The 25,750-nt window shown below is 42.0% G+C and overlaps 1 protein-coding gene across 3 annotated transcripts in view; it reads right to left on the bottom strand.

Annotated features, from left to right (window-relative positions):
* The window catches only part of WDR27 (WD repeat domain 27), a 449,814-nt gene that overhangs the window by 402,734 nt on the left and 21,330 nt on the right, over positions 1 to 25,750 (bottom strand). For all 3 annotated transcript variants that reach the window (XR_012689733.1, XM_075203518.1, XM_075203516.1), the window contains exons 5-10: positions 14,184 to 14,291; positions 13,519 to 13,570; positions 11,713 to 11,783; positions 4,324 to 4,444; positions 3,450 to 3,558; positions 2,986 to 3,089 (exon numbers count right to left, since the gene is read on the bottom strand). Coding sequence is in view for 2 of the 3 variants with exons in the window: in XM_075203518.1 (XP_075059619.1) it covers positions 2,986 to 3,089; positions 3,450 to 3,558; positions 4,324 to 4,444; positions 11,713 to 11,783; positions 13,519 to 13,570; positions 14,184 to 14,291 (565 nt within the window). In the remaining variant the exon portion in view is untranslated. The remainder of the gene's footprint in view (positions 1 to 2,985; positions 3,090 to 3,449; positions 3,559 to 4,323; positions 4,445 to 11,712; positions 11,784 to 13,518; positions 13,571 to 14,183; positions 14,292 to 25,750) is intronic.

Genomic DNA, 25,750 nt, shown 5'->3' with positions numbered 1-25,750 from the left:
TACCATCAGGCCAATTCAGGAGACTGAAAAGGAACTGCACCAATCAAGATATTTTTGAAACACAAAGAGATCTGTTACGATCAAAGTTTCTGGAAAGAAAATACGATGAGCAATTGGTCAATTCAGCTATGGAGCAAGTGAGACATTTAGAAAGAGCCGAAACTCTTGAGTATAACAAGGAAAAAGATAAAACAATTTCCCCAGAGATTTCTTTTATTACACAATTTAACAGTAATTCTAAAGTAGTAGAAGGAATCATCCGCAAACATTGGCACATTTTAAAACTGGATCAGGAAGCTACCAGTTTTTTATCTGAAAACCCAAGATTTATATACAAAAAAGCCTAAAATTTACGGCACATACTCACAAAAAGTTTCATTCCTCTCTCTCCAACAGAACCGAATAGAATAGAGAGGAATGTCTTTTACTAGATATTTTTCTAATATTGCAAAACATGCAAAGATTGCAATATTACCCAAACTCAAGCTGTCACTCATTTTAAATCTACATCCAATGGGAAGATATTTCATATCAGACAAGCCATAAGTTGTCATACGGAAGGAGTCCTCTACATGTTGGAGTGCACTTGTGGGCTCCAATACATTGGCAGGACGAAACGTAACCTTAAAACAAGAATAGCGGAGCATTTTTATAACATCAAAAAAGGACTCAAAACTCAGTGTTTCTAATCATTTTATTAATAACTCTATATGTAATCCCAAACAACTTAAATTTTTGGGAATACAACATGTTAATAAATTCTGGAGAGGTGGTAACTATCTGGAGAACATCTCACGTTTGGAAACCAAATGGATTTATATGCTGAAGACCTTAATGCCACATGGTCTAAACAGTGACTTTGATTTAGGTTCATTTTTAAACATTTAGTTTTTTAAAACTTTTAGTTACAACATTTAGTTATTAAACAATTAGTTATAAACTTTTAGTTTTTTGACTAGTTTTTGACTGGCATATATATATATTTTTGACCGGTATATATATTTTTGATCGGCATATTTTTTCACTCTAATATGTTTTATAAATGTTTTTTATATATGGATTTTTACTAATAAAGTATCTATCCTATTAGTAAGAGGGAAGCCCTATAAGAACCCTCTAATTCCCTTCTATTACATCCTTGAGAAAGTCCTAATTGTGGATGAAACACGTTGGGTCGATTTTTACACCTCACCAGCCACCGTACTTTGCCGATCAGACCATCACTTACGCGTTCCACACGCGGCAACACGAGGAATAGACAGCACGGATTATCTTCCTATGCTGCTATTACATCTGCATTTATCTCATTTACCATTTGTGGGACACCATCATTTCCGCGTTCTACGCGCGGCTATATGAAGAATAGGTAGCATGGAGAATTTCATTTAACGGATTCAGGCTGGATTCATCTTTAAACCCAGACTGCATATCGTTATATCCTGAGGATCCACATATAGGGATTTCTAGGGTAAGATCCTTTTTAAGATCCTTTTTATCTCTTTTCCTCACGGAGTTCTGATTTTATTCCTCTCCTACTTTTTCCTAAAGAGCTATAAACATTTATTTTGTCTGTCAGGTTGTTACCATAACCTTTGCGCCCTTTCATTATTACATGTTATTTTATAATAGGAGCTGCATACTTGATGAGCGCTCACCTTGTCTTTTCTGATATTATCATATATTGTTCTCTTTAATAAGCTGATACTGCAACTTGTGACATTCAATTCCCCGAATTGTTGTTTAGAACAACGCGAGGGGCGCATCATTACAGTCAGTAACTCAGATTTATTTTTTTAGCAAATATCAGCATTGAAATTACCGTACTAATGGTAATGATGTGCGCCCCACTTTGTTCTAAAGAGCAACACAGGGAATTGAATCTCCCCATTAGTTATTTTTACCTGGGTGGTATTTTATCAGTGAACGTAACCCTGTTAAGACAACTGCTGCCATTGAAGACTGAGCTTGTTGCATTTGTATTTCTTGATACATGTTAGTTCCACAGTTTAAATTTTTAAAAGAGTAACTTTTGAAATTGTAGAAATGTGGATGCATTTGCTTTTGAATAATGCACCTATTTGTCCAGCAAACACACAACAAGCATCATACTCACCTTCCGCTTTGGGAAGTGTCCCTCGGCAAGATTGTGGTACAAGACAGGAATGCACATACCAGCAATAGTACAAATGTCACTTCAAAGCCCTGACCACTACTTTAATTAATCATAACTTTTTCCATTATCTCCCAAAACATTGCTGCTTTAAGTCTGAGATTAACGTATATATTTGGACGGTCTTAATTACATTTTAATGTTGTATTACATTGTTATTTGTGAGCATATATATGTGCTATCATCTATAAAGTGTGTCTACTTGGTTAAAAAGACGTCCTATTGAAAGGACTCACCATTTCCCAGGACATGTAAAACTCGGGTCACTGCGGCTACCTGCCATACCAGGAACACCCCCTTATGTCAATAAATTTCACCCTTGAATCTCATCTTGGCCTGGAAAGGAGGAGAGATGTGACCTGATGCATTGGGTCACAAATGATAAATCAGGAGCCACCTGTCATTTTAGCACCTTGCATTGGATCCCTCATCTTCTTTGGAGCTGCTAAACATTTACAGCAAATCTTAAGCATATGTCTTCAGTATAAAGAAGTGCTGGAGACATCAGCACTTTGCAAACAGCTTGTCGTCTGTGACAGGCATCCCTGACAATGTTTGGGGTAGGTGGGAAGATGTAGAAGTAGAAAGGGGAAAAAAACCTTTACAGGGTATCTTCATGGTAAAGTTAAATAAATAGCATGACAGCTACCATTTCTGTTTTAATAAAACAAACAAAAATTAAAATAAATAGGGTTTATTTTTATACTAAATAAAATACAGCTTTTTGAGTGAAGAAAGATTAAACACTGGAATTTAAAGCCTCCACAGAAGGTTGTCTATTTTGCATCACCATGAAAATTATTGTTCCTTCCTACCTTCAAAATGGAAAACTGCTTCTACTTCAGACGTAGCCATATTGATTAAAATCAAATCTGTGGAACTGCCTACCCAGAGAAGTACATGATTTCCCAGGAGTGGCCTAATAAATGATAGTGGAGAGAAAATAAAATGTTTTATAAGAGCAATAACAATAATGTCTTAGTTACTTCTATTTCATGAACTATTCAATCCACTAAATGTAGCTCAAAGAGTAGGGTACAGATTTCCCAGAGTATATAAAACAGTGAAAAGTAAACAGTAACAGTAACATAACATAAGGAAATTAAATTGCAAGGTGTGCCCAAATACTGTCTATTTTAATACAAATACCCAATGCATAAATGCATATGCAAGCTTATACTGACCTGTACATAAATGAAACAACTACTCTCATAAATTACAAATTATCAAACAAAAAAACTATAATATCATCAGGTGTTTCATAGTACATATTGCTTACATGTCATGTTCCTGTTGGTGTTGTTCATGTTTCTGTATATGTAGAATAGGAAGGCCAGCATCTACGACATCACCTGAACTATTGTCATTAGAGGACAACTTCATTTTATCTACATATGTTGGGAAAACATAAAATATATCATCAACTGTGATAGAGATATGTTTGATATTGCACATGCCACATAGTGGGGACATTTTTCCTCTGCACTCTCTACTGAACAAGGTGTCTTGAGGTAGTTGTGCATGGAATGATCCTCTAATAACTCATATATTACAAAATGACAGCTCAAAATCAATGTACACATATATTTTAATGCAATGAACAGCAAATTTTTTAGAATAGATGATTCCTCTTCCAGTTGAAAATAAACCCTTCTACGTCATGCTTTTAAAAGGGATTGGTGGGTGATGCATCATTCAATGGCCCTGTGCATATCTGTTGATATAGTTTGGTGATCCATGTTTTACTATTGCTCACACCAGGGGTGGACATGGCTCCTATATAGTTGAAAAAAGTCTCAATAGGACATGGAACTCGTCTCTGAATTCTTTTCAAATAATTTTTATGTTTTGTATATTTTTTATATATTCCATTCATAAGTCTGCTGTCCTCACATTCTATCCTGGGGCATCACTCTCATTGGCAATGAGATTTCAGGTTATAGTTGATATGCTACAACTGTTAACCAAAAGATACGGGGGCAGGTCCCATGCCTGTAGTAGGAAGTAAATTAAGTCATTTACTATGGGGGTGGCAGTACAGAAGACAGATAAATATTCTACATGATAATTGGGATCATTTATGATTGTTAATGTAAGGCTTTTTTCAGAATTAGAATAAAGAATATTAGAATTAACTAGAATAAATATTTCACCCGGTATTCCAGAATGCTTGTATTTTTCAATGTTTCTGCTGAATTTGAGTTTCTCCTTTAGAAGGTTTATGTGACATAGACCTCGAAAATTGTGTCCATCTGCCAAGCTGAAGGCTCTTATCTGGAAAAGAAGAATTCACAATTCATGGTTTTATGCAGTCTTACTTGGTGTAGCATTTCAACAATAGAATGATTTCCTTGTTTTAATATTTAAAACATTTACGGGGGCGTGGCTTGGCGGCCATTCGAGCTGGACGTGTTAGGAGTGAGCTCCTGCTCCAACATACAGTATACCCCTCAATACTTCAAGTTGGGGATGCGCTCACCAACTATATTCGGGCAGAACTGCACCAGGGAACACCTAAGCTGCATTTTGAGCCCTCAAACACCCGTGAACCTGTCATATAGCCGAGTGTCGGGAGCGCGGCCTAGATCTCCACGTGGCTATCAAGGAGCCTCCACCACAACCGCACCCCCATCCCAAGGTTGAACATCACCAGCGGGTCTATACCTATACAGATCTGGGGCTTACCTATTTGGCGGGCATCCAACCGTCCCGGCTTATCAGGATCCCTCTCGGCGGGGCAGCTTAGCGGGCGCGGCAGCCTGTCAGCCACAAGCGGACGGAGAGCTCCTTCTGCACACAGGATTGTGTCTGGAGGTATGGAGGAGAGATTGTGGGTGGTTGCGGCGGCGCTGCTGGGAGTCCCCAACGTCAATCAGTGGTCTGGATTAAACGGGGCAGCCCCGGGCCCCCCCCTGCATACTAGCACTCAAACGCCCGTTGCAGCACAAAACAGATCCCTCAGCTGCTGACACTTTGGCCTCGCTGACGCCGCGAGACACCAAAATAAGGTACAAGCTGTTTGTATGTCTGGGATGCCTGGCGGAGGGAAGCTGGTTTCCTACAGATAGCAGGGCTGTAATATAGAACCCTTACAGAAAGGAATAATCACCTGCTAAATACCAGGCTACATCCAGTGGAAATATTTCTGCTCAGATTTAACGTGTAACAGACCTGGATTGAGTCTTTCTGATGTAGCAGCACTGACATCCGGTGGCAGACTCTCGCTAGTGCACTACATTATTCAACCTAAGTTTACAAAGTCAACTAGTATATAAATTCTCCAAGTCTGCCCTAGGGAAGCTGGTTCTTTGGCCAGAATAGGGCCGCACTGGACACATGGTAATATTCCTTTAAACAGACCACGGATCGCGTCCTGCAAGATGGCCGCCTAGACCAATCATGAGGGGGGGTGAATAGCGGCAGTCTTACCTCAACATTATGTACTACCTGCAATGAGAATTATACCTTGAACAAATTGCTGAACACACATAGGATCGTCTTGATGGGCAAAGACCGTAAAAACTCAGCTAAGAAAAATCAAGGAAAATCCCAAGAGACCCGTCAACGTTCCGACCTTCGCTCATATTTAAAAACCCTTGTGGCCACGGAAGAACCAGAAATGGCATCTCCCTCCGTTGCTTCTGGATCAACATCACCTGACCCACGCCAGGACGAAACACGTCGCCAGAAGGGGACTGGGATAACAGAGCAACCCGATTTGTCACAAGTCTTACGGATGCTTAAGTCCCTCCCAACTAAGCAAGAGCTACCCTCTAAAAAAGATTTTGAAGCGTTAGAAGCAAAATTACAAGAGATTGTACACCAAGAAGTGGCCACACTGCAAGCAGATATCGCCCACCTTGGCCATCGATTGGTTGCACTTGAGGAACACAAAGAAAAAGGTGATGAACGTGTTACAGCTCTAGAAAAGACGATAGCGGAACAGGCAAAGGCCTTGCAGGGATTCCAGCAAAAGATGGACGATCTAGACAATCGAGGTCGCCGTAATAATCTGCGGATACGGGGTTTGCCGGAAGACGTCCCCCCACAGGGCCTTATTGATGCTTTGACAAAGATGTTTAATGAGGTCCTAGAATTACCATCAGACAATATAATCGTATTTGACAGGGCGCATAGAGCATTACGCCCAAGGGGGGCCCCAAAGGAAAGGCCTAGAGATGTTATATGCCGTCTCCACTATTACACACAGAAGGATGAAATCGTCCGCAAGCTAAGGGGTCTCCAAGGATTGGAGTTCAACGGTCAGGAAATCCACATATTCCAAGATCTATCCTGGCAAACCCTACAATTTCGGAGGTTACTTAAACCCCTTACGGAGGAGCTCCGGAAAAAATCGATTAAATACAGATGGGGCTTCCCGCTCCAACTGCAAGTTACACATGAAGGGAAACTGGCGGTCCTCAGGATTCCACCAGACTTGCCAGACTTCTGTACCACTTTGAATATTCCTTTAATCACTCTAGCTGAATGGCAGGAGTCCCATCAACGTTTGTAACCAGTAATGGAGGCCCAATACGATGATAGGTTCCAATTTCCAAGTAGATCCAAACGGTCACCCCAAAAGCATCTGAATCAGCAGGCACAAGGGAACACTTGAATACGCACAAATGAGTGCGAGATTTCACCCTTTGGAGGAGAACCTCTCATAAGACCCAATTAAAGACCTGCTACCGTGAATAGCTTCCCTTGGGCGAGAATATTCTTATCCTACCTTTGCCTACTTTATCCCCTTCATCTCTGATATGCTATTTACAACTGCTAGTGTCCAATATGGATCTGCTTAGCTCATCAATATTTTTCTAAAAGTTTTTCTATAGTTTTCTAAGGTTATAGTGTTATAATGTTTTCCAATATTATAATGTTCAAGTATTTTCGATTAGCTGTGTGTTCATGCATAGTTGTTTGTTGTTCTCTTTACAAAAATTGAATATGTTAGTACATATATGTAACAGAGGTCCTACGCCTCCCTGGAAGATAGGGACCTGGGATGAGACTACCCGGGACCCTGCTGAGGACGAGATGCAGACCATCTATCTATGTTTGTTTGATTGTCGCTGTTTACTGCCCTCCTCAGGGCTCCAAGACCGAGTGCTATATTCTGGACCATGTTTGGATCACGGTCCTATATGGTGTGCCAGAACGGTCTTACAAAATTGCCAATGATTAGTAGCTCTTTGCTGATACTGATACTTCAGTCTAAGCATTTATGGCTTCCTGACCCTCTTCCCTCCCCCCTCATTCCTACTTTCTTCAATTCCCCCCCACTACAATTCACCTATAGGTTCATACACCCTTTCCCCTTGTGGTGGTACACAGGTAAATACCTAGAACTGCTTGGTAATGGTGGGTAGACTTAAATGCGTTACCCTTAACGTTAAGGGTCTAAATGTCCCGGAAAAGCGGTCCCGTTTATTGCGCGACCTTATGGCCAAAAAAATTGACGTAGCCTTTTTACAGGAAACTCATTTCAAGCAAGGTTCTGCTCCTAGGTTGAGCAGCCGCCAATTCCCACATGTCTTTACGAGCAATAATGCGGAAAATAAGTCCCTGGGAGTGGCAATTCTCATGTCCAGTCGTTTGCCTGTTCAGGACATAGACACACATACATTACAGGAAGGCAGAGGTTTGGCAGTGACATGTATGATATCCACCCAAATGTATACCTTTGTTAATATTTATGGTCCGAACTCTAATCAACCTGTATTTCTAGAAAAGCTTCTGGACAAAGTGGAATCGATAAAGAAGGGCATCACTGTAATGGGCGGAGATTTCAACTGGGTTCTACATCCTCCGACGGACTCATCTTCGGGATCCGCTAGACTGGCCGGTAAGCTGTATCGAAGGGTGAGACGTACTATGCACGAACACCAGCTGGTTGACGCGTGGCGTTTTAAACATCCCACAGACCGTGACTATACTTTCTTCTCGCACCCACATAACACGTATTCGAGACTGGACTATTTCTTCCTTACTCATAACCATTTGCCCCTGATTTCAGAGGTAGCTATAGGCCAGATCACATGGTCAGACCACGCGCCGGTGTACCTGACGCTCTCTATTTCTAAGACAGTTGAGAGACCTTTCACCTGGAGGCTAAACGAACTCCTAATTCAAGAAGCACATAACAAGACAGTGATAGAAGAGGCCATCACGGACTATGTCCAAACCAACGACACACCCGACATTTCGAAGATTTCCCTATGGGAAGCTCATAAATGCGTTATACGGGGTAAACTTATTCAAATGGGTGCGGTTAGAAAGCGAGAAAAAATTGTCCATAGGGACTCGCTCCTAGAAAAAATAAAGACACTTGAAACGCGACACAAATCAGACCTGGATCCCTCTGTTATGACAGAACTGACAGAAACCAGGAAGGCCTTAAATCAACTAATGTCAGATAAAATTAAATATGACCTCCGTAGATGTCAGAACCAATTTTATCAGTGGGGAGATAAGCCAGGGAAGCTTCTGGCCCGTGCTCTGCGCAAACAAAGAGCTCAATTATATGTTCCCCAGATCAAGACAGACGCAGGGTCCACACTAGTTCACACTTCTGATATCGCTGGAGCGTTCCGGGACTATTACACCTAAGCTTTATAATCTGTTTGACACACCTAACACATCTAGCCTCCCGACCAAACAGACCCGCATAGCAGAATACCTTGAACGCATAGATTTTCCCACGCTAGATGAGGATTCTGTACAACTGTTAGAAGAACCCTTTACGACTGAGGAACTAGAGGAGGCGATCAAGACGACGCCATCAGGGAAGAGCCCGGGGCCGGACGGTTTTACCACTCTTTACTACAAAACTTTCAAAACACAATTAGTACCTCTTTTGCTGCAGGCCTTTAACTCTGTCTCTGCCCAGAAACACTTTTCCCCTCAAACACTAGCTGCCCAGATTACTGTATTGCCAAAAGAAGGGAAAGATCCAGCTTCATGTGCTAGTTATAGACCCATCTCTCTACTTAATGGGGACATTAAACTTTACGCTAAACTGATTGCAAATAGATTAAAACCATATCTGACCCAAATCATTCACTCTGATCAGGTGGGGTTTGTTCCAGGAAGGGAGGCAAGGGACAATACCACTAAGATAATTAATTTGGTACAATACGCACACACCGCCAACATCCCTACGGTTTTACTATCCACAGATGCCGAAAAGGCGTTTGATAGAGTGGACTGGGAATTTATGAGGGGAGTCATCTGGGTTTAGGCCCTTTGAGTATGGTCCGAATTGATGCTTTATATATGAAACCAACGGCAAGAGTCAGGGTTAACGGGGAACTATCAGAACCCATTGTAATATCCAACGGTACCAGACAGGGATGCCCCCTGTCTCCGTTGATCTTTATCTGGTGTATGGAAGCATTGGCTCGATCCATCCGGGCAAAACCCTGATATCTCTGGTCTACGGTTAGAAGACAAAAGCTTTAAATTGGCACTTTTTTGTGGATGACCTCCTGGCAATCCTCACTAACCCTGTGGTTTCAATTCCTAATTTAGTGTCAGAATTTCAGCAGTTTGGCGAGCTGTCTGGCTTTAAAATAAACTATTCAAAATCGGTAGCACTCAACATCTCTGTGCCCGAGGCAGTGGTTGAAGGCCTGAAGCCAGCATTCTCATTCACGTGGCATTCCTCACGACTTAAATATCTGGGGGTGTTTATCAATAAGGACAACAAAAAGATTTTTGAGGACAATTTTATCCCCATCACCAATACAATTAGTAGAGACCTGAAAAACTGGTGTCCAAAGGGCTTTTCTCTGATAGGCAGAGTCAATGTGGTCAAGATGAATGTATTACCACGGATTCTCTACTTGCTCAAACTCTCCCCATACACCTTCCCACTTCTTGGTTCAAGACGCTACATAAAGCAGTTAGGGATTTTGTATGGAATGGGAGGCGCCCACGTTTTAAACATGACATTTTATATATGCGGAAACACGCTGGGGGGCTACAACTACCCAACTTCGCATTATATTACGATGCGGCTATACTAAATAGAGTGGTGGACTGGACAAGGCAGAGACTGGACAAGCAGTGGGTCTGGATAGAGAGTTTCGTTGCAGGCAAGGCCCTTAAGTTCTCATCATGGCTACACTCACTCCCTAAAATCATTCACCCGACTGTTTCGCCAACCCTAGCTAGATGGGCCAAATTACGCGCGGCCCCTCATATTTCCTCACGACACTCGCCTTTGACCCCGATATTTGACAATCCAGAGTTTTCTCCAGGACTTACTAGACAGACATTCAGATGTTGGATTGGGGCAGGACTCCGCAGGGCTGGCCAGCTGGTGGACGCGTCTGGGGTCTTACCCTTCACCATTCTCCAAGCTAAATGGGAACTACCAAATGCGGAGATTTGGCGATATATACAGCTCCGCCATTTTCTGGGGTCTTCGGAGGTCCGGGAGTCGGTGGGGAGGTCGCTTACCCAGTTTGAATCTATATGTACCACTGTATTATATCCTAGCCATACTTTGTCTCTCATTTACAGTATTCTCATTGAACATGCTTATAACAAACAACCTACCTTCATTAGAGAATGGGAAAGGGAGCTGGCTTGCACGATACCTGAGCAAGATTGGAAAAATATCCTCTTACGCACTCAGTCAAGCTCGGTCAGTGTACGGGTGGTGGAGACACAATATAAAATTTTGACTAGGTGGTATAGATGCCCTAACCTGCTGGCTAAGATGGTGCCTGGGATGTCAAACATGTGTTGGCGATGTATGTCAGTGCCAGGTACTCCGTTGCATATATGGTGGGAGTGCATAGCTCTTAGAACTTTTTGGGATGCAGTTCTTTTGATTTCAAAAGAAATAATGGGCGTTGAACCACCTAATTGGCCCAAATACTGGTTATTGAATCTTAATAAATTGACCATCTCAAAATATAAAAAATCAACAATTAAAAACCTTAGCAACGCAGCAAAGGCCGTGATCCCGGTGCACTGGAGATCACAGAATATTCCTACCATCAAAGAGTGGTTTGCCCGTTTAGAATCCTACAGAATGATGGATGACATACTCTATTCATCAAGAGACAAATATAGGGAGTATTACTATATATGGTTCAAGTGGCTCGAATTTAAGGATTCACCACTATATTCTCAGTGGAATAGGTGAACCCCCCCTGTTCCCCTCTCTCTCATCTTTGATCTATCCCTCCTTCCCTGTCTGTATCCCTCTTGACCTATCCCCCATCCCTACATGATGTATTATGGTATACTAAATGGTACTTTGTTTTTTATACTGGTGCAATGACACACCTCATTCGTGTAACTGTATCTTTGTATGCAATGTTTATTAATGACTTTAATGCATCGTTCAATGCAAAACAGATATATTTGTAAAAGCTGTTTAATTTTCTTTTCAATAAAAAAAAGAATTTAAAAAAAACAAAAAAAAAAACATTTACATCAAATAATGAAGCTTTGAAATACTCAGATCCCCTAAAGGTAGGCATTACTATACTTGTTAAATGAAAATATTGAAATATGCAATTTACCATCCCATCAGCAGAACCGGTAACCAGCTGCTCATTTTCTTCATCTATGTACATATTCAGAAAAGGAAATGCTGTCAAAACAAGCAGAACATTATTTCTGTTAAAAATAAAATGCTATATATATATTCCACACAGTGTGCCGTGATGTGCAAGGAAGTGGGTAAATCTTTAGGAGCCAGTGTTGGACTGGAACTTGAAGGGCCCATCGGGAAAACCTATAGTAGAGGCCCACTTAATTGCATACAGAGGGCATTGCGAGTGTGTGGAGGTCGAGACTAGCTCTTAACAACATTGCTTAAATTAAAAATATACAGTAACATTGCACATTTTCAGAAAAAAATGCAATTAGATGTATTACTATTGTTTGATTTTTATTTTTTTCTTGACTATTAGATGTCACAGATTAATTTATGTAGTCTCAATAGTAACTAAGCATGAACAGCAGACCAACCCACCCTCAATATTGCATGACCAATGGATATAGACATAATACTGTACAATATCTTCCTTTTTTAATGTAAATAGTCACATGTATTAAATGTCAACACGAACAAGAAAGAAGCGTGGTCACATCACGTTAGTGTGTGCTCTTCCCCACAGTGCATTCCAGAGTTTCTGAAGTGCTAGGTTCCTCCCAGCCTTCTCACCTAAAAATACCCCTTCAATATTGCGCACCTCTGCTTCTGGTACGCACCACATTGTAGGGGCATCTGTTAGCGGGGCACACCTTCCAACTGTCCAGCAACCAAATAGGGACTGTCCCACCTAAGACAGGACACTTGGGGAGTATGCAGATGTATTGATGGAGAAAGAATGAGGAAGAAGGAAAGATTCTGTGAGCTAACCCTGAAATTAAGTATTGTAGCTCTGATATACTAATTTCATTTTTTCTGCTTTTTTGTTTGCATAAATGATGGCAGAATGTCTTATTTAATGTGAAGTAATATTGCTGTATGTAATTATATCTACTTCCAGTAAACTGTTACAGATAGATGTCCACAAGACTCATATGACTTGTAATAACCATTTGTCTAGCATGTTATCTGAGGTTTTGAGACCATTCCCCTTTGAATAAAATTATGAAGCACTGATGGTTTGGGTGAATTTTATCTCTATTAACTCTCCTATATGGTGCATTTAACATAAATCAACATTTAGTTATACAATGTAGGAGAGATTTAATATATATATATATATATATATATATATATATATATATATATATATATATATATACACACACATATAGATAGATAGATAGATAGATAGATAGATAGATAGATAGATAGATAGATATAGATATATATGGTAATAGAAATCATACAGATGAAGATGAGTTGGATGCATGGCTTTCATCTCATACAGATTTCAACACTACAGAACTACAATCTTACCGTTTTGGTCTCATATGAGCCTCAAATCACTGCTCTGTGCTACTGTAGATTCTTGCTAACTTTTAAAGGTCAAGTGGCAAGTGTGGTTGGCTGTGAACTCGCAACTCATGTGATTACCACACTCATCTCCTAAAATTTTCTGTGCTGCTGTGAACATTCAGGTTTTTTTTTTACTAGCTAATAAACTGGGGGCATTCTGGAGAGGAAATAAGGATTAAAACAACAAGGTACTTATTGAATAAATATGATGTTCATTTTCTCAGTTAACTTGAGCTTTTGCAGCTTTACACTAGACATTAGTTCACTAACATATACACATAACTTCATTATATAAAAGCAATATTATAATTATAAAAATTATATATTATATGTTATATATAAATTGAAATGTTTACACTGTTTAGGTAATTACCTGATAATATTCCAGATCGGTAAACCAGGTGTTCAGTGCAATAATCCCATAACTGCAAAAAGCAGAGAATGTTTGAGTGTACTATTTTTCTGAACACTGTTTCTATTGATAAAAGTTCAAACAACTAAAATAATACGCTAATGAGCTTGCCATCATTATCATCATCAACATTTATTTATACTGGAACAAATTCCGTAGCGCTTTACAATTAGGAACAAACATGAATAAAACAATACTGGGTAATACGTACAGACACAGAGGTAAGAGAACACTGCTCGCAAGCTTACAATCTATTCATATCTCAATCATTCAACAACAACAAAAAAATAGAATAGATCCAAATACACTAAACATAACTAATATTCACTTTTTTGGTCATTTACTTAATAAAAACGTGAGGATAAAAATAGGGCCTCCTCAAAACAGCCATGGTGACGGCTCTCATTACTTAATTTGAAGGATATTATCTACTATTGCGAACAAGATAGGATTTATATTTTAATTCAACCAAAAAGCTCAGTCTTATTACATAGTGTAAAACTACACACAACTAATTTTTCAGTAACAAAATGATGACAAGCATTTACTCCTTCATTTAAATGTCACACTTTATTACCCACAAAAAGCACATTTCTTCATCACTACTTAGTATGGGCGACTATTACCGAAAATGTTCTATCTTCAGAGATGCACACAAGAAGGTTATCGCGATAAAATTCGGCTGCAGTCACTGGACCCTCATGCTCTTCTAAATCTGCAAGTATTTCTTCTCTCTGTTATTAGGTAAAAGAAGAAAGAGGAAATGTTTATCAGCATTAATACATACAACACCAGTATATTTCACACATGATAAAGCTAACAACATAGGGTTCTCTAGGATTTGGTAAACTGGGGAGGCTGGCTGTTTGTATAAGCTCTACCCATGTCATGGTTTTACACCTCTTTGCCTAGATCCACCCAGCTTATCTCAAGGTGTACGCCAAATCCCCACTCTTGGAAGATGCCTCCAAAAACTAGTAGTGTTCCTAGGTTTGCAGGGAGGTGGACGAATCTGAAGAGATGCACTATGCAAAAACGTGAACAATCACATTAAAGTCCAAATACCTGGTACTTTAGGATCACCCCTTTCAAAAAAAAAATTCATTTTTTAAGTTAAATTTCTTTTTGTGGCACCTAATAAAAGTCGTTTGTGGAGATGAAAATGTTTAACTGAAGTGATGTCATGCACTTAACCTACGTGCTCTGTTTGAATCCTCAGTGCTCTCTAAACTGCTGCGCTGTCACACTAGTCTCTCCAGCTCTGGGGGATCTGATGTTTAATCTACCTGCCCTCTTCTCCCTGTACTCACTGGTATGTGCACTGATACCTTCTGTTATGTTGCTCTCTACTTTGCTCCTGTCTCACATCTTAGTCTCTTCCATTCACCATCCCTCCCACCTATGCATCCCTCTACGACTCAACTCTCCCTCTCTCCTGCTTAGCGATCCTCTGATCTGCAAGTTATTTATTGAGTTACGCTAGTCTGCAATGTGATACAATTATAGCCGACTGTGTGAAGGAGCTCCTATAGCGCCGCCGATGACGCAGTCACGGTGGGCGGAGCTTGAACCACGCATAATGGCCGAAAGCATTCCACTGCTGTTTACATGCGCCGAACTTATGCGCAGATTAAGATATGAACTGGCTGCAAGCCAGAGCATTTCAACCATAGAAATTGAGATATGGTTATGCTGGGGATAAGGTCCGACACTATACCCACAAAGAAAATGTGTCTGCCAATCAACATGATCTACATACACTCTGCCTTAAAGAATATAACCATTATAAGGATACTGATTTAGTGCCAACTAAATCTGTCAGGTGGGTATCAAAGAATCCTTATTTACCACCCTTTAAGAAAACCCCATACAATGTAACAGAGGTACTGTGTACAAAGCAGGGAGTACTGGACCCAGAAGATACTACAGGGGGAAAATATGATGGGTGGTATATTCTAAAAGCCACCTTCATAGGATCTAACGCACAGGATAGTCTGCGTGTTTGAACAAATTTTGATAGACATATTCCAATTATAGGTACTATAAAGGGATACTGCATGTTGAGAGATTCCCAATTGTTAATAACAAGATAATCTAAATATGCCCAAAGTCACGTTCCCACAGATTATTTACAAACGAGTGTTATGATAATGAACTTGAACTGTAGTAGCACAGGCCAAGCTATGTGGAATAACAACCATGGGCCAGTAGACATGTAAGGCTTATACAGAGGTGCCATTTTGAAAATTAGAACAGATGCCAAAAATCAGAAGTACATCCGGGTAGAAGGATCACCATCTATATGGTCTTTTATTATAACAATTATGAGAGATAACGGAGTTCCAGAAGTTTCTGGATACTATTTTATTACATATGCCCATTGGGAACCAGATAAGCAAATGGTTATGTTAGATCTAAACCCCTAGAGGTGGGGATATAGAATGTAATGGCATAGATACTCCGGTAATTGATGTATGGATGGATGGAACAGTCTGTTGACTGGAAGGACCCTAGTGGCAGAGATATAAACTTTGATATCAACAGTGACGGACCTTTTAAATGGCCATTCAGCGAGGTAGTAGATGAAGAGTGTTGGACATTCTCTCAGTGGACTTATCTTTCCAAAACAAAACCTGTTAAATATCTCTCATTACAACCAGGGGATAGTGACCAGTGGTATCCGTTTAAAGGGAGAGGACAAGTATGAGTGACTGTAGTCAGAATACCTTATGAAACAGAAGTCTTACAAATAGTCAGTCCACATTTTGATGACTGTAACATCCCTATCCATAAGATAGCAGATGTGATAGCGCCCCAATTATCATCTCAATGGACAATAATAATAAACGTTAAATTTACGCTGTACATCTAGAGAATTCCAGTAGAGGATTTCAGAGTAGATCGTTGGGATCACAGATGTGAGGAACTAGTGAGGAATCAACTAGCTATGCTAAAGAGAGATAGGTAGAATCTGGGCAAGAAGCAAGAAGAGATGGCTGGAGACTTAGAAAATATAGGGGGAAGCGAGATGTCATTGCAACCGCTCTTGGAGGAGGTGCAATGGGAATAGGTACACTGAATACTATGGATTTAGAGGTTTTGAGGAATAAACTTGGGAGCCTGGCACAACATACAGGAGATGGTATAAGAGCTGAACTCGATGTAAATCACATCCTTGAGAGCTTACAACATGCTCATATAGATGCCACTACCTCTCTATCTGTAGCCCTTCAGGAAAAATTTAGAGGGTTGGTGTTGGGTCTCATTGGAGAACAAGATAGAGCTCAATTGGCTCTGGCATCTACACAGGTTCAGAGTCAACTCTCAGAAAATCTAAAACACATAGTGTCATCTCTCCATAATGGTCACTATCCATTCAACCTTAGACAGAGGATAAAATAATTTGTCCCTGACTTTGCGTTGAATCATACAAACTGGCGGCTCACACAGTGGCATGGTTGCCCGAATCCTCTCTAGCTCCTGTTTCTGGTAGAGAGAGAAAGGGGTACACTGCAGTAAATTTAGGTATTTCGATGTCAGAGGATACAATACTCGATCCACATCTCCAATCTGACATGTTAACATATGAAGGGTCACATCCATATCTATTTGACACAGATGGATGTTGGAGACGAGACGCCATATTGTGTCAAGGGGATCATGATAGAGTACTCAGACAGCAGTGCTGGGATACTGAAGGATCATGTTTGATGGATGTTAGTCCAAAGCCATCATCTAATTTAAAATATCTGGGTCAAGGTTACTGGTGCTGGTATCAGTTCCAAAATGTCTTGTATACTGTTTATGCTGCTAACTGTACCCACTCTAGGTATCGATGTACCTGTCATGGTCCGGAGACTGACAGAAGTCCAGTGGCAGGGAGGAAGGCTGGCTAACAGGAGATGAGATGGAAGAAAGGTCAAAAAAGCCGGGTTCGGTACACAGAGAGGCGTAGAGCTCCAAAGATTGAGGCAGAGGCGTAGTGGAGGGCAAGCCGAGGTCGGTACACGTGTAGTATATGCAGGTAGACAGGAACAGCAACAGGAGCAGGAGCTAGATCACAGGCACAGAGCATAATAATTAGGCACTGGAGACAGGAACTGGCCAGACTTTTATAGGAAGTGATGGGGTGGAGCTAAGGCATGCTGGAAGATCAGGAGATCACTGGAACTGATCTAGAACACTGAATAAAGACAAGGAACTGTCCAGCAGTCAGAATAGCTCAGTCAGCAGAGCAGCAGTCCACAGAGGCAGAAGCCCTGGGTTCGAATCCTGACAGTACCAGACGAGATGGGAAGAACACCAGTGACACGAGAGAAGCGACTAGATATCCACCCAGATACTCCTGTGAAGCTGTTAGGAATCCCTCCAACCAGTACAGCAAAACCCAGAGTCTGCTCTGAAAGTCTGGTGTTCACTGTTGCCTCTAGTGGTGGGGACAGACTTGGTCGCAGACTAACAGAGGGTCGTGAAATGTGTACCGGCTGGGGAAAACCCAGGAAAGCAGAGTGAAGTCCAGGCAAGGGTCGAGGGCCGGCAGCAGACAGCGTATCCAACAAACAACCAGAGGTCAGGGGTCACAGGCACAGTAGCAAGGTCCAAGGTACAGGCAAGAAAGGTCAGGGTCACGAGAAAAACAGGCAGAGTCCAATAATCCAAGCAGGAGGTCATACACAGGGAATCAAACAGAGTATCCACAGGACAGGGACTAGGAAGCAGGAGCAGGTCAGCAAGACTGTAACAGAGAAGCTATAACCAGCAGTGAGGCTCAGATCTCACTGCCTTAAACAGTACTAAGAGCCAATGAGGACAGGGCTGACAATCAGCCTCAAGAGGCAGCTAATTAATTGCTAGCTAGAACTAGCATAGGTAATAACATAAACCAGGAAGCATGTATAAAAATCATATGAGAGCATGTATAAATCATATGAGAGCTCCCCCTGGTGTTGGAGGATGTCCCTACACCCTCCTACATCTTTGCCACAAGGATAATAACAGAACATAGCCCGCGCCCAGCTGCTAATTCACTCCAGAATGCGTACCGCCGCGGCTCGTGACAGTACCCCCCCTTGAGGAGGGGTCAAGGCACCCCAACAGCCAGGCTTACTAGGGAGTTGCTTGAAGAACTCCTTTATAAGTTTCTTCGCATGGAGGCGCCTTTGAGGAACCCAGGACTGTTCTTCAACACCATGATTCTTCCATTGAACCAGGACCTTGAACTCTCTTGGAATCAAGAATTTTCTGAACCACAAATTTCCTGGGACCGCCTAGATCTGGAACTTGAAGGCCGAGAATGCTGAGACTGGCTTGGATATACCACTGGTTTAAGAAGAGAGCAGTGAAAGATGTTAGGAATCCTCAAGGAAGCAGGGATTTTTAACCTGAAGGCTACAGGGTTGACTTGTCTAGTGATTGTGAACGGTCCAATGAACTTAGGCCCAAGTTTCTTGCAAGGCTGTCTGAGCTTGATGTTGCGAGTTGAAAGCCAAACTTTCTGTCCCACTTTGAAAGGTGCCGGTGCCGATCAGAATTTTTTTTAGAGAAAAATGAGGCTAGTCTTAAAGAGCACTGAACTTTCTTCCAGATAATTTTGAGATCCGGAATACCAGTGGACCTGAGCGAATATAAAGAATTGAACCTGGGGTGGAAACCAAAATTACAGTAGAACGGAGAAGTATGAATGGATGAGTGACAAGAATTGTTGTACGCAAATTCTGCCCAAGGTAACAGAGAGCACCAGTTGTCGTGGAATTCTGTGGTGTATAATCGCAGGAACTGCTCCAGGGACTGGTTAACCCTCTCAGTTTGTCCATTAGATTGAGAGCGGTATGCGGATGAAAGGCCGATTTTGATTCCAAGAAGGGTACAGAAAGATTTCCAGAACTGCGCAACAAACTGAGAGCCACGATCTGAGACAATATAAACAGGAAGACCATGAAGTCGAAATATATGTTGGACAAAGAGAATAGCCAGATTTCTAGCACTGGGAAGTCTGGTTAGCGTTATGAAATGGGACATTTTACTGACACGATCTACAACCACCCATATGGTGTTATGTCCTGCAGAGGATGGGAGATCAACGATGAAGTCCATCGATAAGTGTGACCAAGGTTTTGAGGGAATGTACAACGGAACAAGCTGGCCTGAAGGAGACCTTATTCCTTGCACAAGTCTCACAGGAGAGGACAAAGTCTCTGACATCTGCAGATAATGAGGGCCACCACACGGCACGAGAAAGAATTTCCAATGTTTTATGGATTCCAGGATGCCCGCCTGTCTTGTTGTCATGTGCCGCAAAAAGAACCGCTTTTCTCAAGTGGACTGGAACAAACAGACGGTTCCCTGGAGTGATAGCAGGCGCTATCTTTTGGAATCTATGGAGCATCATACTTAAATCCTGAGTTAGTCCGGCATGGATTATAGAGGAAGGAATGATAGGCAAGGGATTAGTAACAGGAACGTGATGCGACATAAAGCTCCTAGATTGAGCATCTGCCCGGACATTTTTAGAACCAGGTCTGTATGTAATTACAAAATTGAAGCGGGTAAAGAAGAGTGCCCAGGGGGCCTGTCTGGGATTCAACCGTTTGGCCGACTGGATGTACTGTAGGTTCTTGTGATCCGTAATCACGGAGATAACATGAACCGCTCCTTCCAGCCAGTGCCGCCACTCCTCAAAGACCCACTTAATGGCCAATAGCTCTCGGTTGCCCACGTCGTAATTAGCTTCAGCAGTAGAGAATTTCCGAGAGAAGTATGCACATGGGTGTAAACGGTGAGTGTGAGGATCCTTCTGAGAAAGGATAGCGCCAGCACCAGCATTGGAGGCATCCACTTCTAATACAAAGAGAACATCTGGATTTGGGTGTCTAAGGACTTGAGCAGAGACAAACACCCTCTTTAAGGTTTAAAATGCAGTTACCGCTTGAGGAGGCCAATTTGTACGATCCATTCCTTTCCGGGTAAAGGCGACAATAGGAGCCACTATATCAGAAAAACTGCGGATGAACCCTCTATAATAATTTGCAAAGCCCAAGAACCTCTGCACAGCTTTGAGGTTGTTGGGTTGTACCCAGTCGAGAATGGCTTGGACTTTAGTTGGGTCCATGGAGAAGCTAGCCGGGGAGATGATGTATCCTAGAAATGACACCTTCTGTACCTCAAATTCGCACTTCTCCAACTTGGCAAAAAGATGATGGTCCCAAAGTTTTTGGAGAACCCGCTTAACATGACTCCGATGCAAGGACAGCGACTGAGAGTATATCAGGATGTCATTCAAATAAACAACCACGAAGTGGTCGAGAAATTCACGGAGAACTTCATTAATCAAGTCTTGAAATACAGCAGGCATATTACTGAGGCCAAATGGCATGACCAGATACTCGTAGTGGCCAGAATGTGTGTTGAATGCCGTCTTCCACTCATCTCCCTCTCTGATGCGGATGAGGTTGTATGCTCCACGGAGATCGATTTTGGTGAAAACGGTGGCACCCCTTAGCTGATCAAATAGCACCGAGATGAGAGGGAGAGGATATGTGCTCTTGACTGTAATTTGATTAAGGCCCCGGTAGTCAATGCAGGGCCGCAATCCACCATGTTTTTTTGACACAAAGAAGCATCTGGCTCCCACTGGAGATTTAGATGGCCTGATGAACCCTTTCCCAAGATTTTCCTCAATATAAGCTTGCATGGCCTTGGTCTCGGGACCAGAGAGATAATACAAGCGACCCTTAGGTAACCTGGAACCAGGAATCAGCTCGATGGCACAGTCAAAGTCGCGATGAGGTGGTAGAGAGTCAGCAGCTTGTTTAGAGAACACATCCAGGAACTCATGGTATTGAGAGGGAAGCTGCTCAGGAACTGATTGCAGGATCCGGAGTGGCAAGGTCAAGCAGGACTGTGAACAATAAGGACTCCAGTGAATAATCTCTCCTTTGACCCAATCTACAATAGGGTTATGGAGGGAAAGCCAGGGATGGCCCAAAATTAAAGGAACAGACGGGCAATCAATTAGGAAGAATGACAGAGCCTCCGAGTGAAGAGCACCCATGGTTAGCTGCAGTATAGGAGTCTCACAAAAGATTTTGCCACCGGGCAATGAACTCCCATTTAGGCCACAGACAGTAATGGCAGATTTGAGCTTCACAGTTGGAATCCCAGCAGACCGGGCAAACCCGATGTCGAGGAAGTTGCCTGCAGCTCCACTATCAATGAAGGCCGATAGAGCCACAGAACTGGCACCGAAAGTGACTTGTGCGGGTATCAGGACAGCATTCTTTGGGGAAACAATTTGCAGACCTAGGTGGACCTTCCCTTCATTCCCTGGACATGCTCCTTTTTCAGGTTTGTAAGGAAAAGAGCAAGAGAAGTGGCATTTATTACCACAATAAAGACATAGGCCTTGTGACCATCTTCTATCTCTTTCCTCAGGAGAGAGGCGATACGCACCTGACTGCATAGGCTCCTCTACATCCATGGGAACTGGGATAAATGCAGACGAAAAGGAAGATGCCTCTTTCTCGGTCTTCCTCTCCTTGATTCTCCTGTCAATTTTAATGGCGAGTTGCATAAGGCTCTCCAGCGAGGTGGGGGAAGGATACTGCACAAGTAAATCTTTAATCTGCTCTGACAGTCCTAGGCGAAACTGGCTGCGTAACGCTGGATCATTCCATTCACTGTCAGGCGACAATCTGCGGAATTCAGCACAGTATTCTTCTGCAGGACGTTGTCCTTGCTTTAGAGCCCGTAGATGAGCCTCAGTGGAGGCAACTCGGACAGGGTCGTCGTAGAGCAGACCCAATGGATTAAAGAAGGGTTCCATAGATTGCATGGTAGGACTCGTCTGAGGCAGGGTGAAGGCCCAGGACTTAGGATCACCCGGAAGGAGGGAGATGACAATCCCAAACCTCTGCTGTTCCGCACCAGAAGACCGAGGTCTCAGCCGAAAGTAGAGCTTGCAGCTCTCCTTAAAGTTCCGGAACAGAGCTCTATTTCCGGAGAACCGGTCCGGCAAATTTAACTGGGGTTCATCGGCGGGACCAGAGATGGCTAGTGTAGTCCGGGAGTCCTCCTCTTGAGCGGACAAACGCTGGGACAATCCCCGGACCATTTGATACCGGGTCTCAACATGACCCGTCAGGGCTTGAAATGGAGACAATTTGGTTCCGCTTTCATCCATCCCAATTTCGTCTCTGGAATGTCTGTATGGCCGGTTATAATGTTAGGAACCCCTCCAACCAGTACAGCAAAACCCGGAGTCTGCTCTGAAAGTCTGGTGTTCACTGTTGCCCCTAGTGGTGGGGACAGACTTGGCCGCAGACTAACAGAGGGTCGTGAAATGTGTACCGGCTGGGGAGAACCCAGGAAAGCAGAGTGAAGTCCAGGCAAGGGTCGAGGAGCGGCAGCACACAGCGTATCCAACAAACAACCAGAGTTCAGGGTTCACAGGCACAGTAGCAAGGTCCAAGGTACAGGCAAGAAAGGTCAGGGTCACGAGAAAAACAGGCAGAATCCAATAATCCAAGAAGGAGGTCATACACAGGGAATCAAACAGAGTATCCACCGGACAGGGACTAGGAAGCAGGAGCAGGTCAGTAAGACTGTAACAGAGAAGCTATAACCAGCAGTGAGGCTCAGATCTCACTGCCTTATATAGTACTAGGAGCCAATCAGTACTGAGGAGGACAGGGCTGACAATTAGCCTCAAGAGGCAGCTAATTAATTGCTAGCTAGAACTAGCATAGGTAATAACATAAACCAGGAAGCATGTATAAAAATATAAATGAACCAGTTTAAATCATATGAGAGCTCCCCCTGGTGTTGGAGGATGTCCCTACACCCTCCTACATCTATGCCACAAGGATAATAACAGAGCATAGAAACTAAAGCACGCGCCCGGCTGCTAATTCACACCAGTATGCGGCGTACCGGCGCGGCTCGTGACAGAAGCTTCAGAAAATTTCACTTGGTTTCAGGACAGAGCTCAAGAACTGGCTGCTCGACTTTGGGAAGGAGGACAACATCTTGGATAAACTCAAGGAGACAGGGAGAAACAAGCAACCATCAAGGAACATGATGCCATCAAAATCACAAAGATCCTGCACGCCTTAGAGGAAGACGCCAAAGTATCGTGGTGGGAAAGCCTATTTGGTTACAGTCCAAAAGCAACATCATTTTTCAATCTCCTCATACATCCCATAATAGTTCTCATTTTGCTGGTAGTAATCCTATATATTGTACTACTGGTTGTTTACAGAAATATAAAAAGAATGACTAAAGAACTTAAAGACACTGTAAAGCTATACAAAGAAGAACAACGTATAAGGATTAGAAGACAACAAATGTTGAACTATTAAGGGAGGGGGGTTATGGACTGTTGTGTACTATTTCATTTATAGACTAGCTAGTAAACCAAATACTTTATTGCATTAACCAAATGCATGGAAGATTTTTGTTATGCACCACCAGATATGACAAGATTCTCATTTTTTTATGGACTTCACTATTCCCAGAGCAAGATTAGTTATTTTTATAGAATATCCTTTGGGAGAGGGGATTCTTTTTCCACTATGGATGTCTTAGGGGGGTTTCCTGGGATGTCGTCAATTGCATAGAGGTTTTTATTATCTCCTCCATAGTCGGTAGGAAGAGGACAAGTGAGAGTTGGTGATCCTTGGGGTCCCTCTCTCTCCCTCTTCCTGGATTCTTATCCATCTGGACTTGACTCTAATAGAACATTCAAAGTCTTTACTATCATTCAAACATCATTCTGCTCGAAAATTCATAAACAGAACTTGTGAAAAGACTTTTTAATAACTTGAAAAAGGACTCTGCTAACCTTGGGATAGATAAATTGTTAACAATGAATTTTATTCCATTGCTTCAGGACTTTAACAAGATCTACACCTAACAAGTATGACTCAAGGACTCCAAGATATCTACTTATAGACTTTATCAAAGATTTTGATTATGGACTTTTGAAGATTACCAACCGTTCTTGTGGACTTCCTTTGAAATTGATGATTTGTTTTTGTGTGTTCCTTTAAAAACTGTCTTATAATGTTATGTTTTTTGTCACTACAGAAGTGAGTATATAATAGTACAAAATACACTTAGATAGAGAGAATTGATTTTAAATAAAGCTTCCAACTTGAAGTGTCGGGTTACCGACAAGAGGGGGAATGTGAAGGAGCTCCTATATCGCCGCTGATGAAGCAGTCGCGGTGGGCGGACCTTGAGCCACGCATTATGGGCGCTAGCATTCCACTGCTGTTTACAAACTTAAGCGCAGATTAAGATATGAACTGGCTGAAAGCCAGAGCATTTCAACCAAAGAAATTGTCTCTCATATATGGCTCCACAATAAGTTAGATTTAAACAAAGGAAAAACATGTACTCACAGGACAGGAAGTCATAGCGAAGAAACACAGAGCAGTGAGTCATCATTGCAGGCAGTGTCCAGTTGCGTGGGTGTGGTAAAGGTCAAAAGCCCCACCTGAAGCAGTGCATTCTAGGTAAAGGTTTATAAGCCATTGAAACAGGCAATAGAGCTCTCTTTTAATCACACCACATACACATTTGGAAGTTGGGGACTTCTCTTGCACCTGGAGCCCACAGGACACACACACTCCACATTAAGCTTATACCTTATCTGTCTGCAACTTTTATCTTCTTATATCTGTCTGTATATCTTCTTATTATATGTCCATCTATTTCTATTAACTATACTCTGAATCTTTATCTGTTTTATATCTATTTTCATTAACTTTCCTTTGAATCTTACCTTACATGTATTCTGCCTGCAACTCTGAATCTTCAAGTAACCTTTTCACATATGCTTTACAAAGGCTAGCTTCTCAGGAATGCTTGCTATTTACACTACAATGGACTCTAGGTTCCTCCCCCCTCATCTCTTTCTCACCATCTATCTATGCTAGGTCTGATCACATGTTCAATCTTCCTGTATCACTCTCTCATTTATCTCATATCTCTCTCTCATTTAATCTTTCTTTATCTACCACTTAAACAGATTGCTACACATTTAAACATACACAAACATGAACATATACTTGCTTACACATTTAAACATACACGAACATCAGCTTGCTTAAAACACATTCACTTCATAAATGCTCTCTCTCTTGTTACATCTATACACACACTTCACAAAAGAGCAACACCGACCATACACTCA

Source organism: Mixophyes fleayi, chromosome 3 (genome assembly GCF_038048845.1).
Source record: "Mixophyes fleayi isolate aMixFle1 chromosome 3, aMixFle1.hap1, whole genome shotgun sequence".
Taxonomy (NCBI): domain Eukaryota; kingdom Metazoa; phylum Chordata; class Amphibia; order Anura; family Limnodynastidae; genus Mixophyes; species Mixophyes fleayi.
Note: the sequence above shows the minus strand (reverse complement) of the source record. Positions and strands in the feature narration are given on the sequence as shown.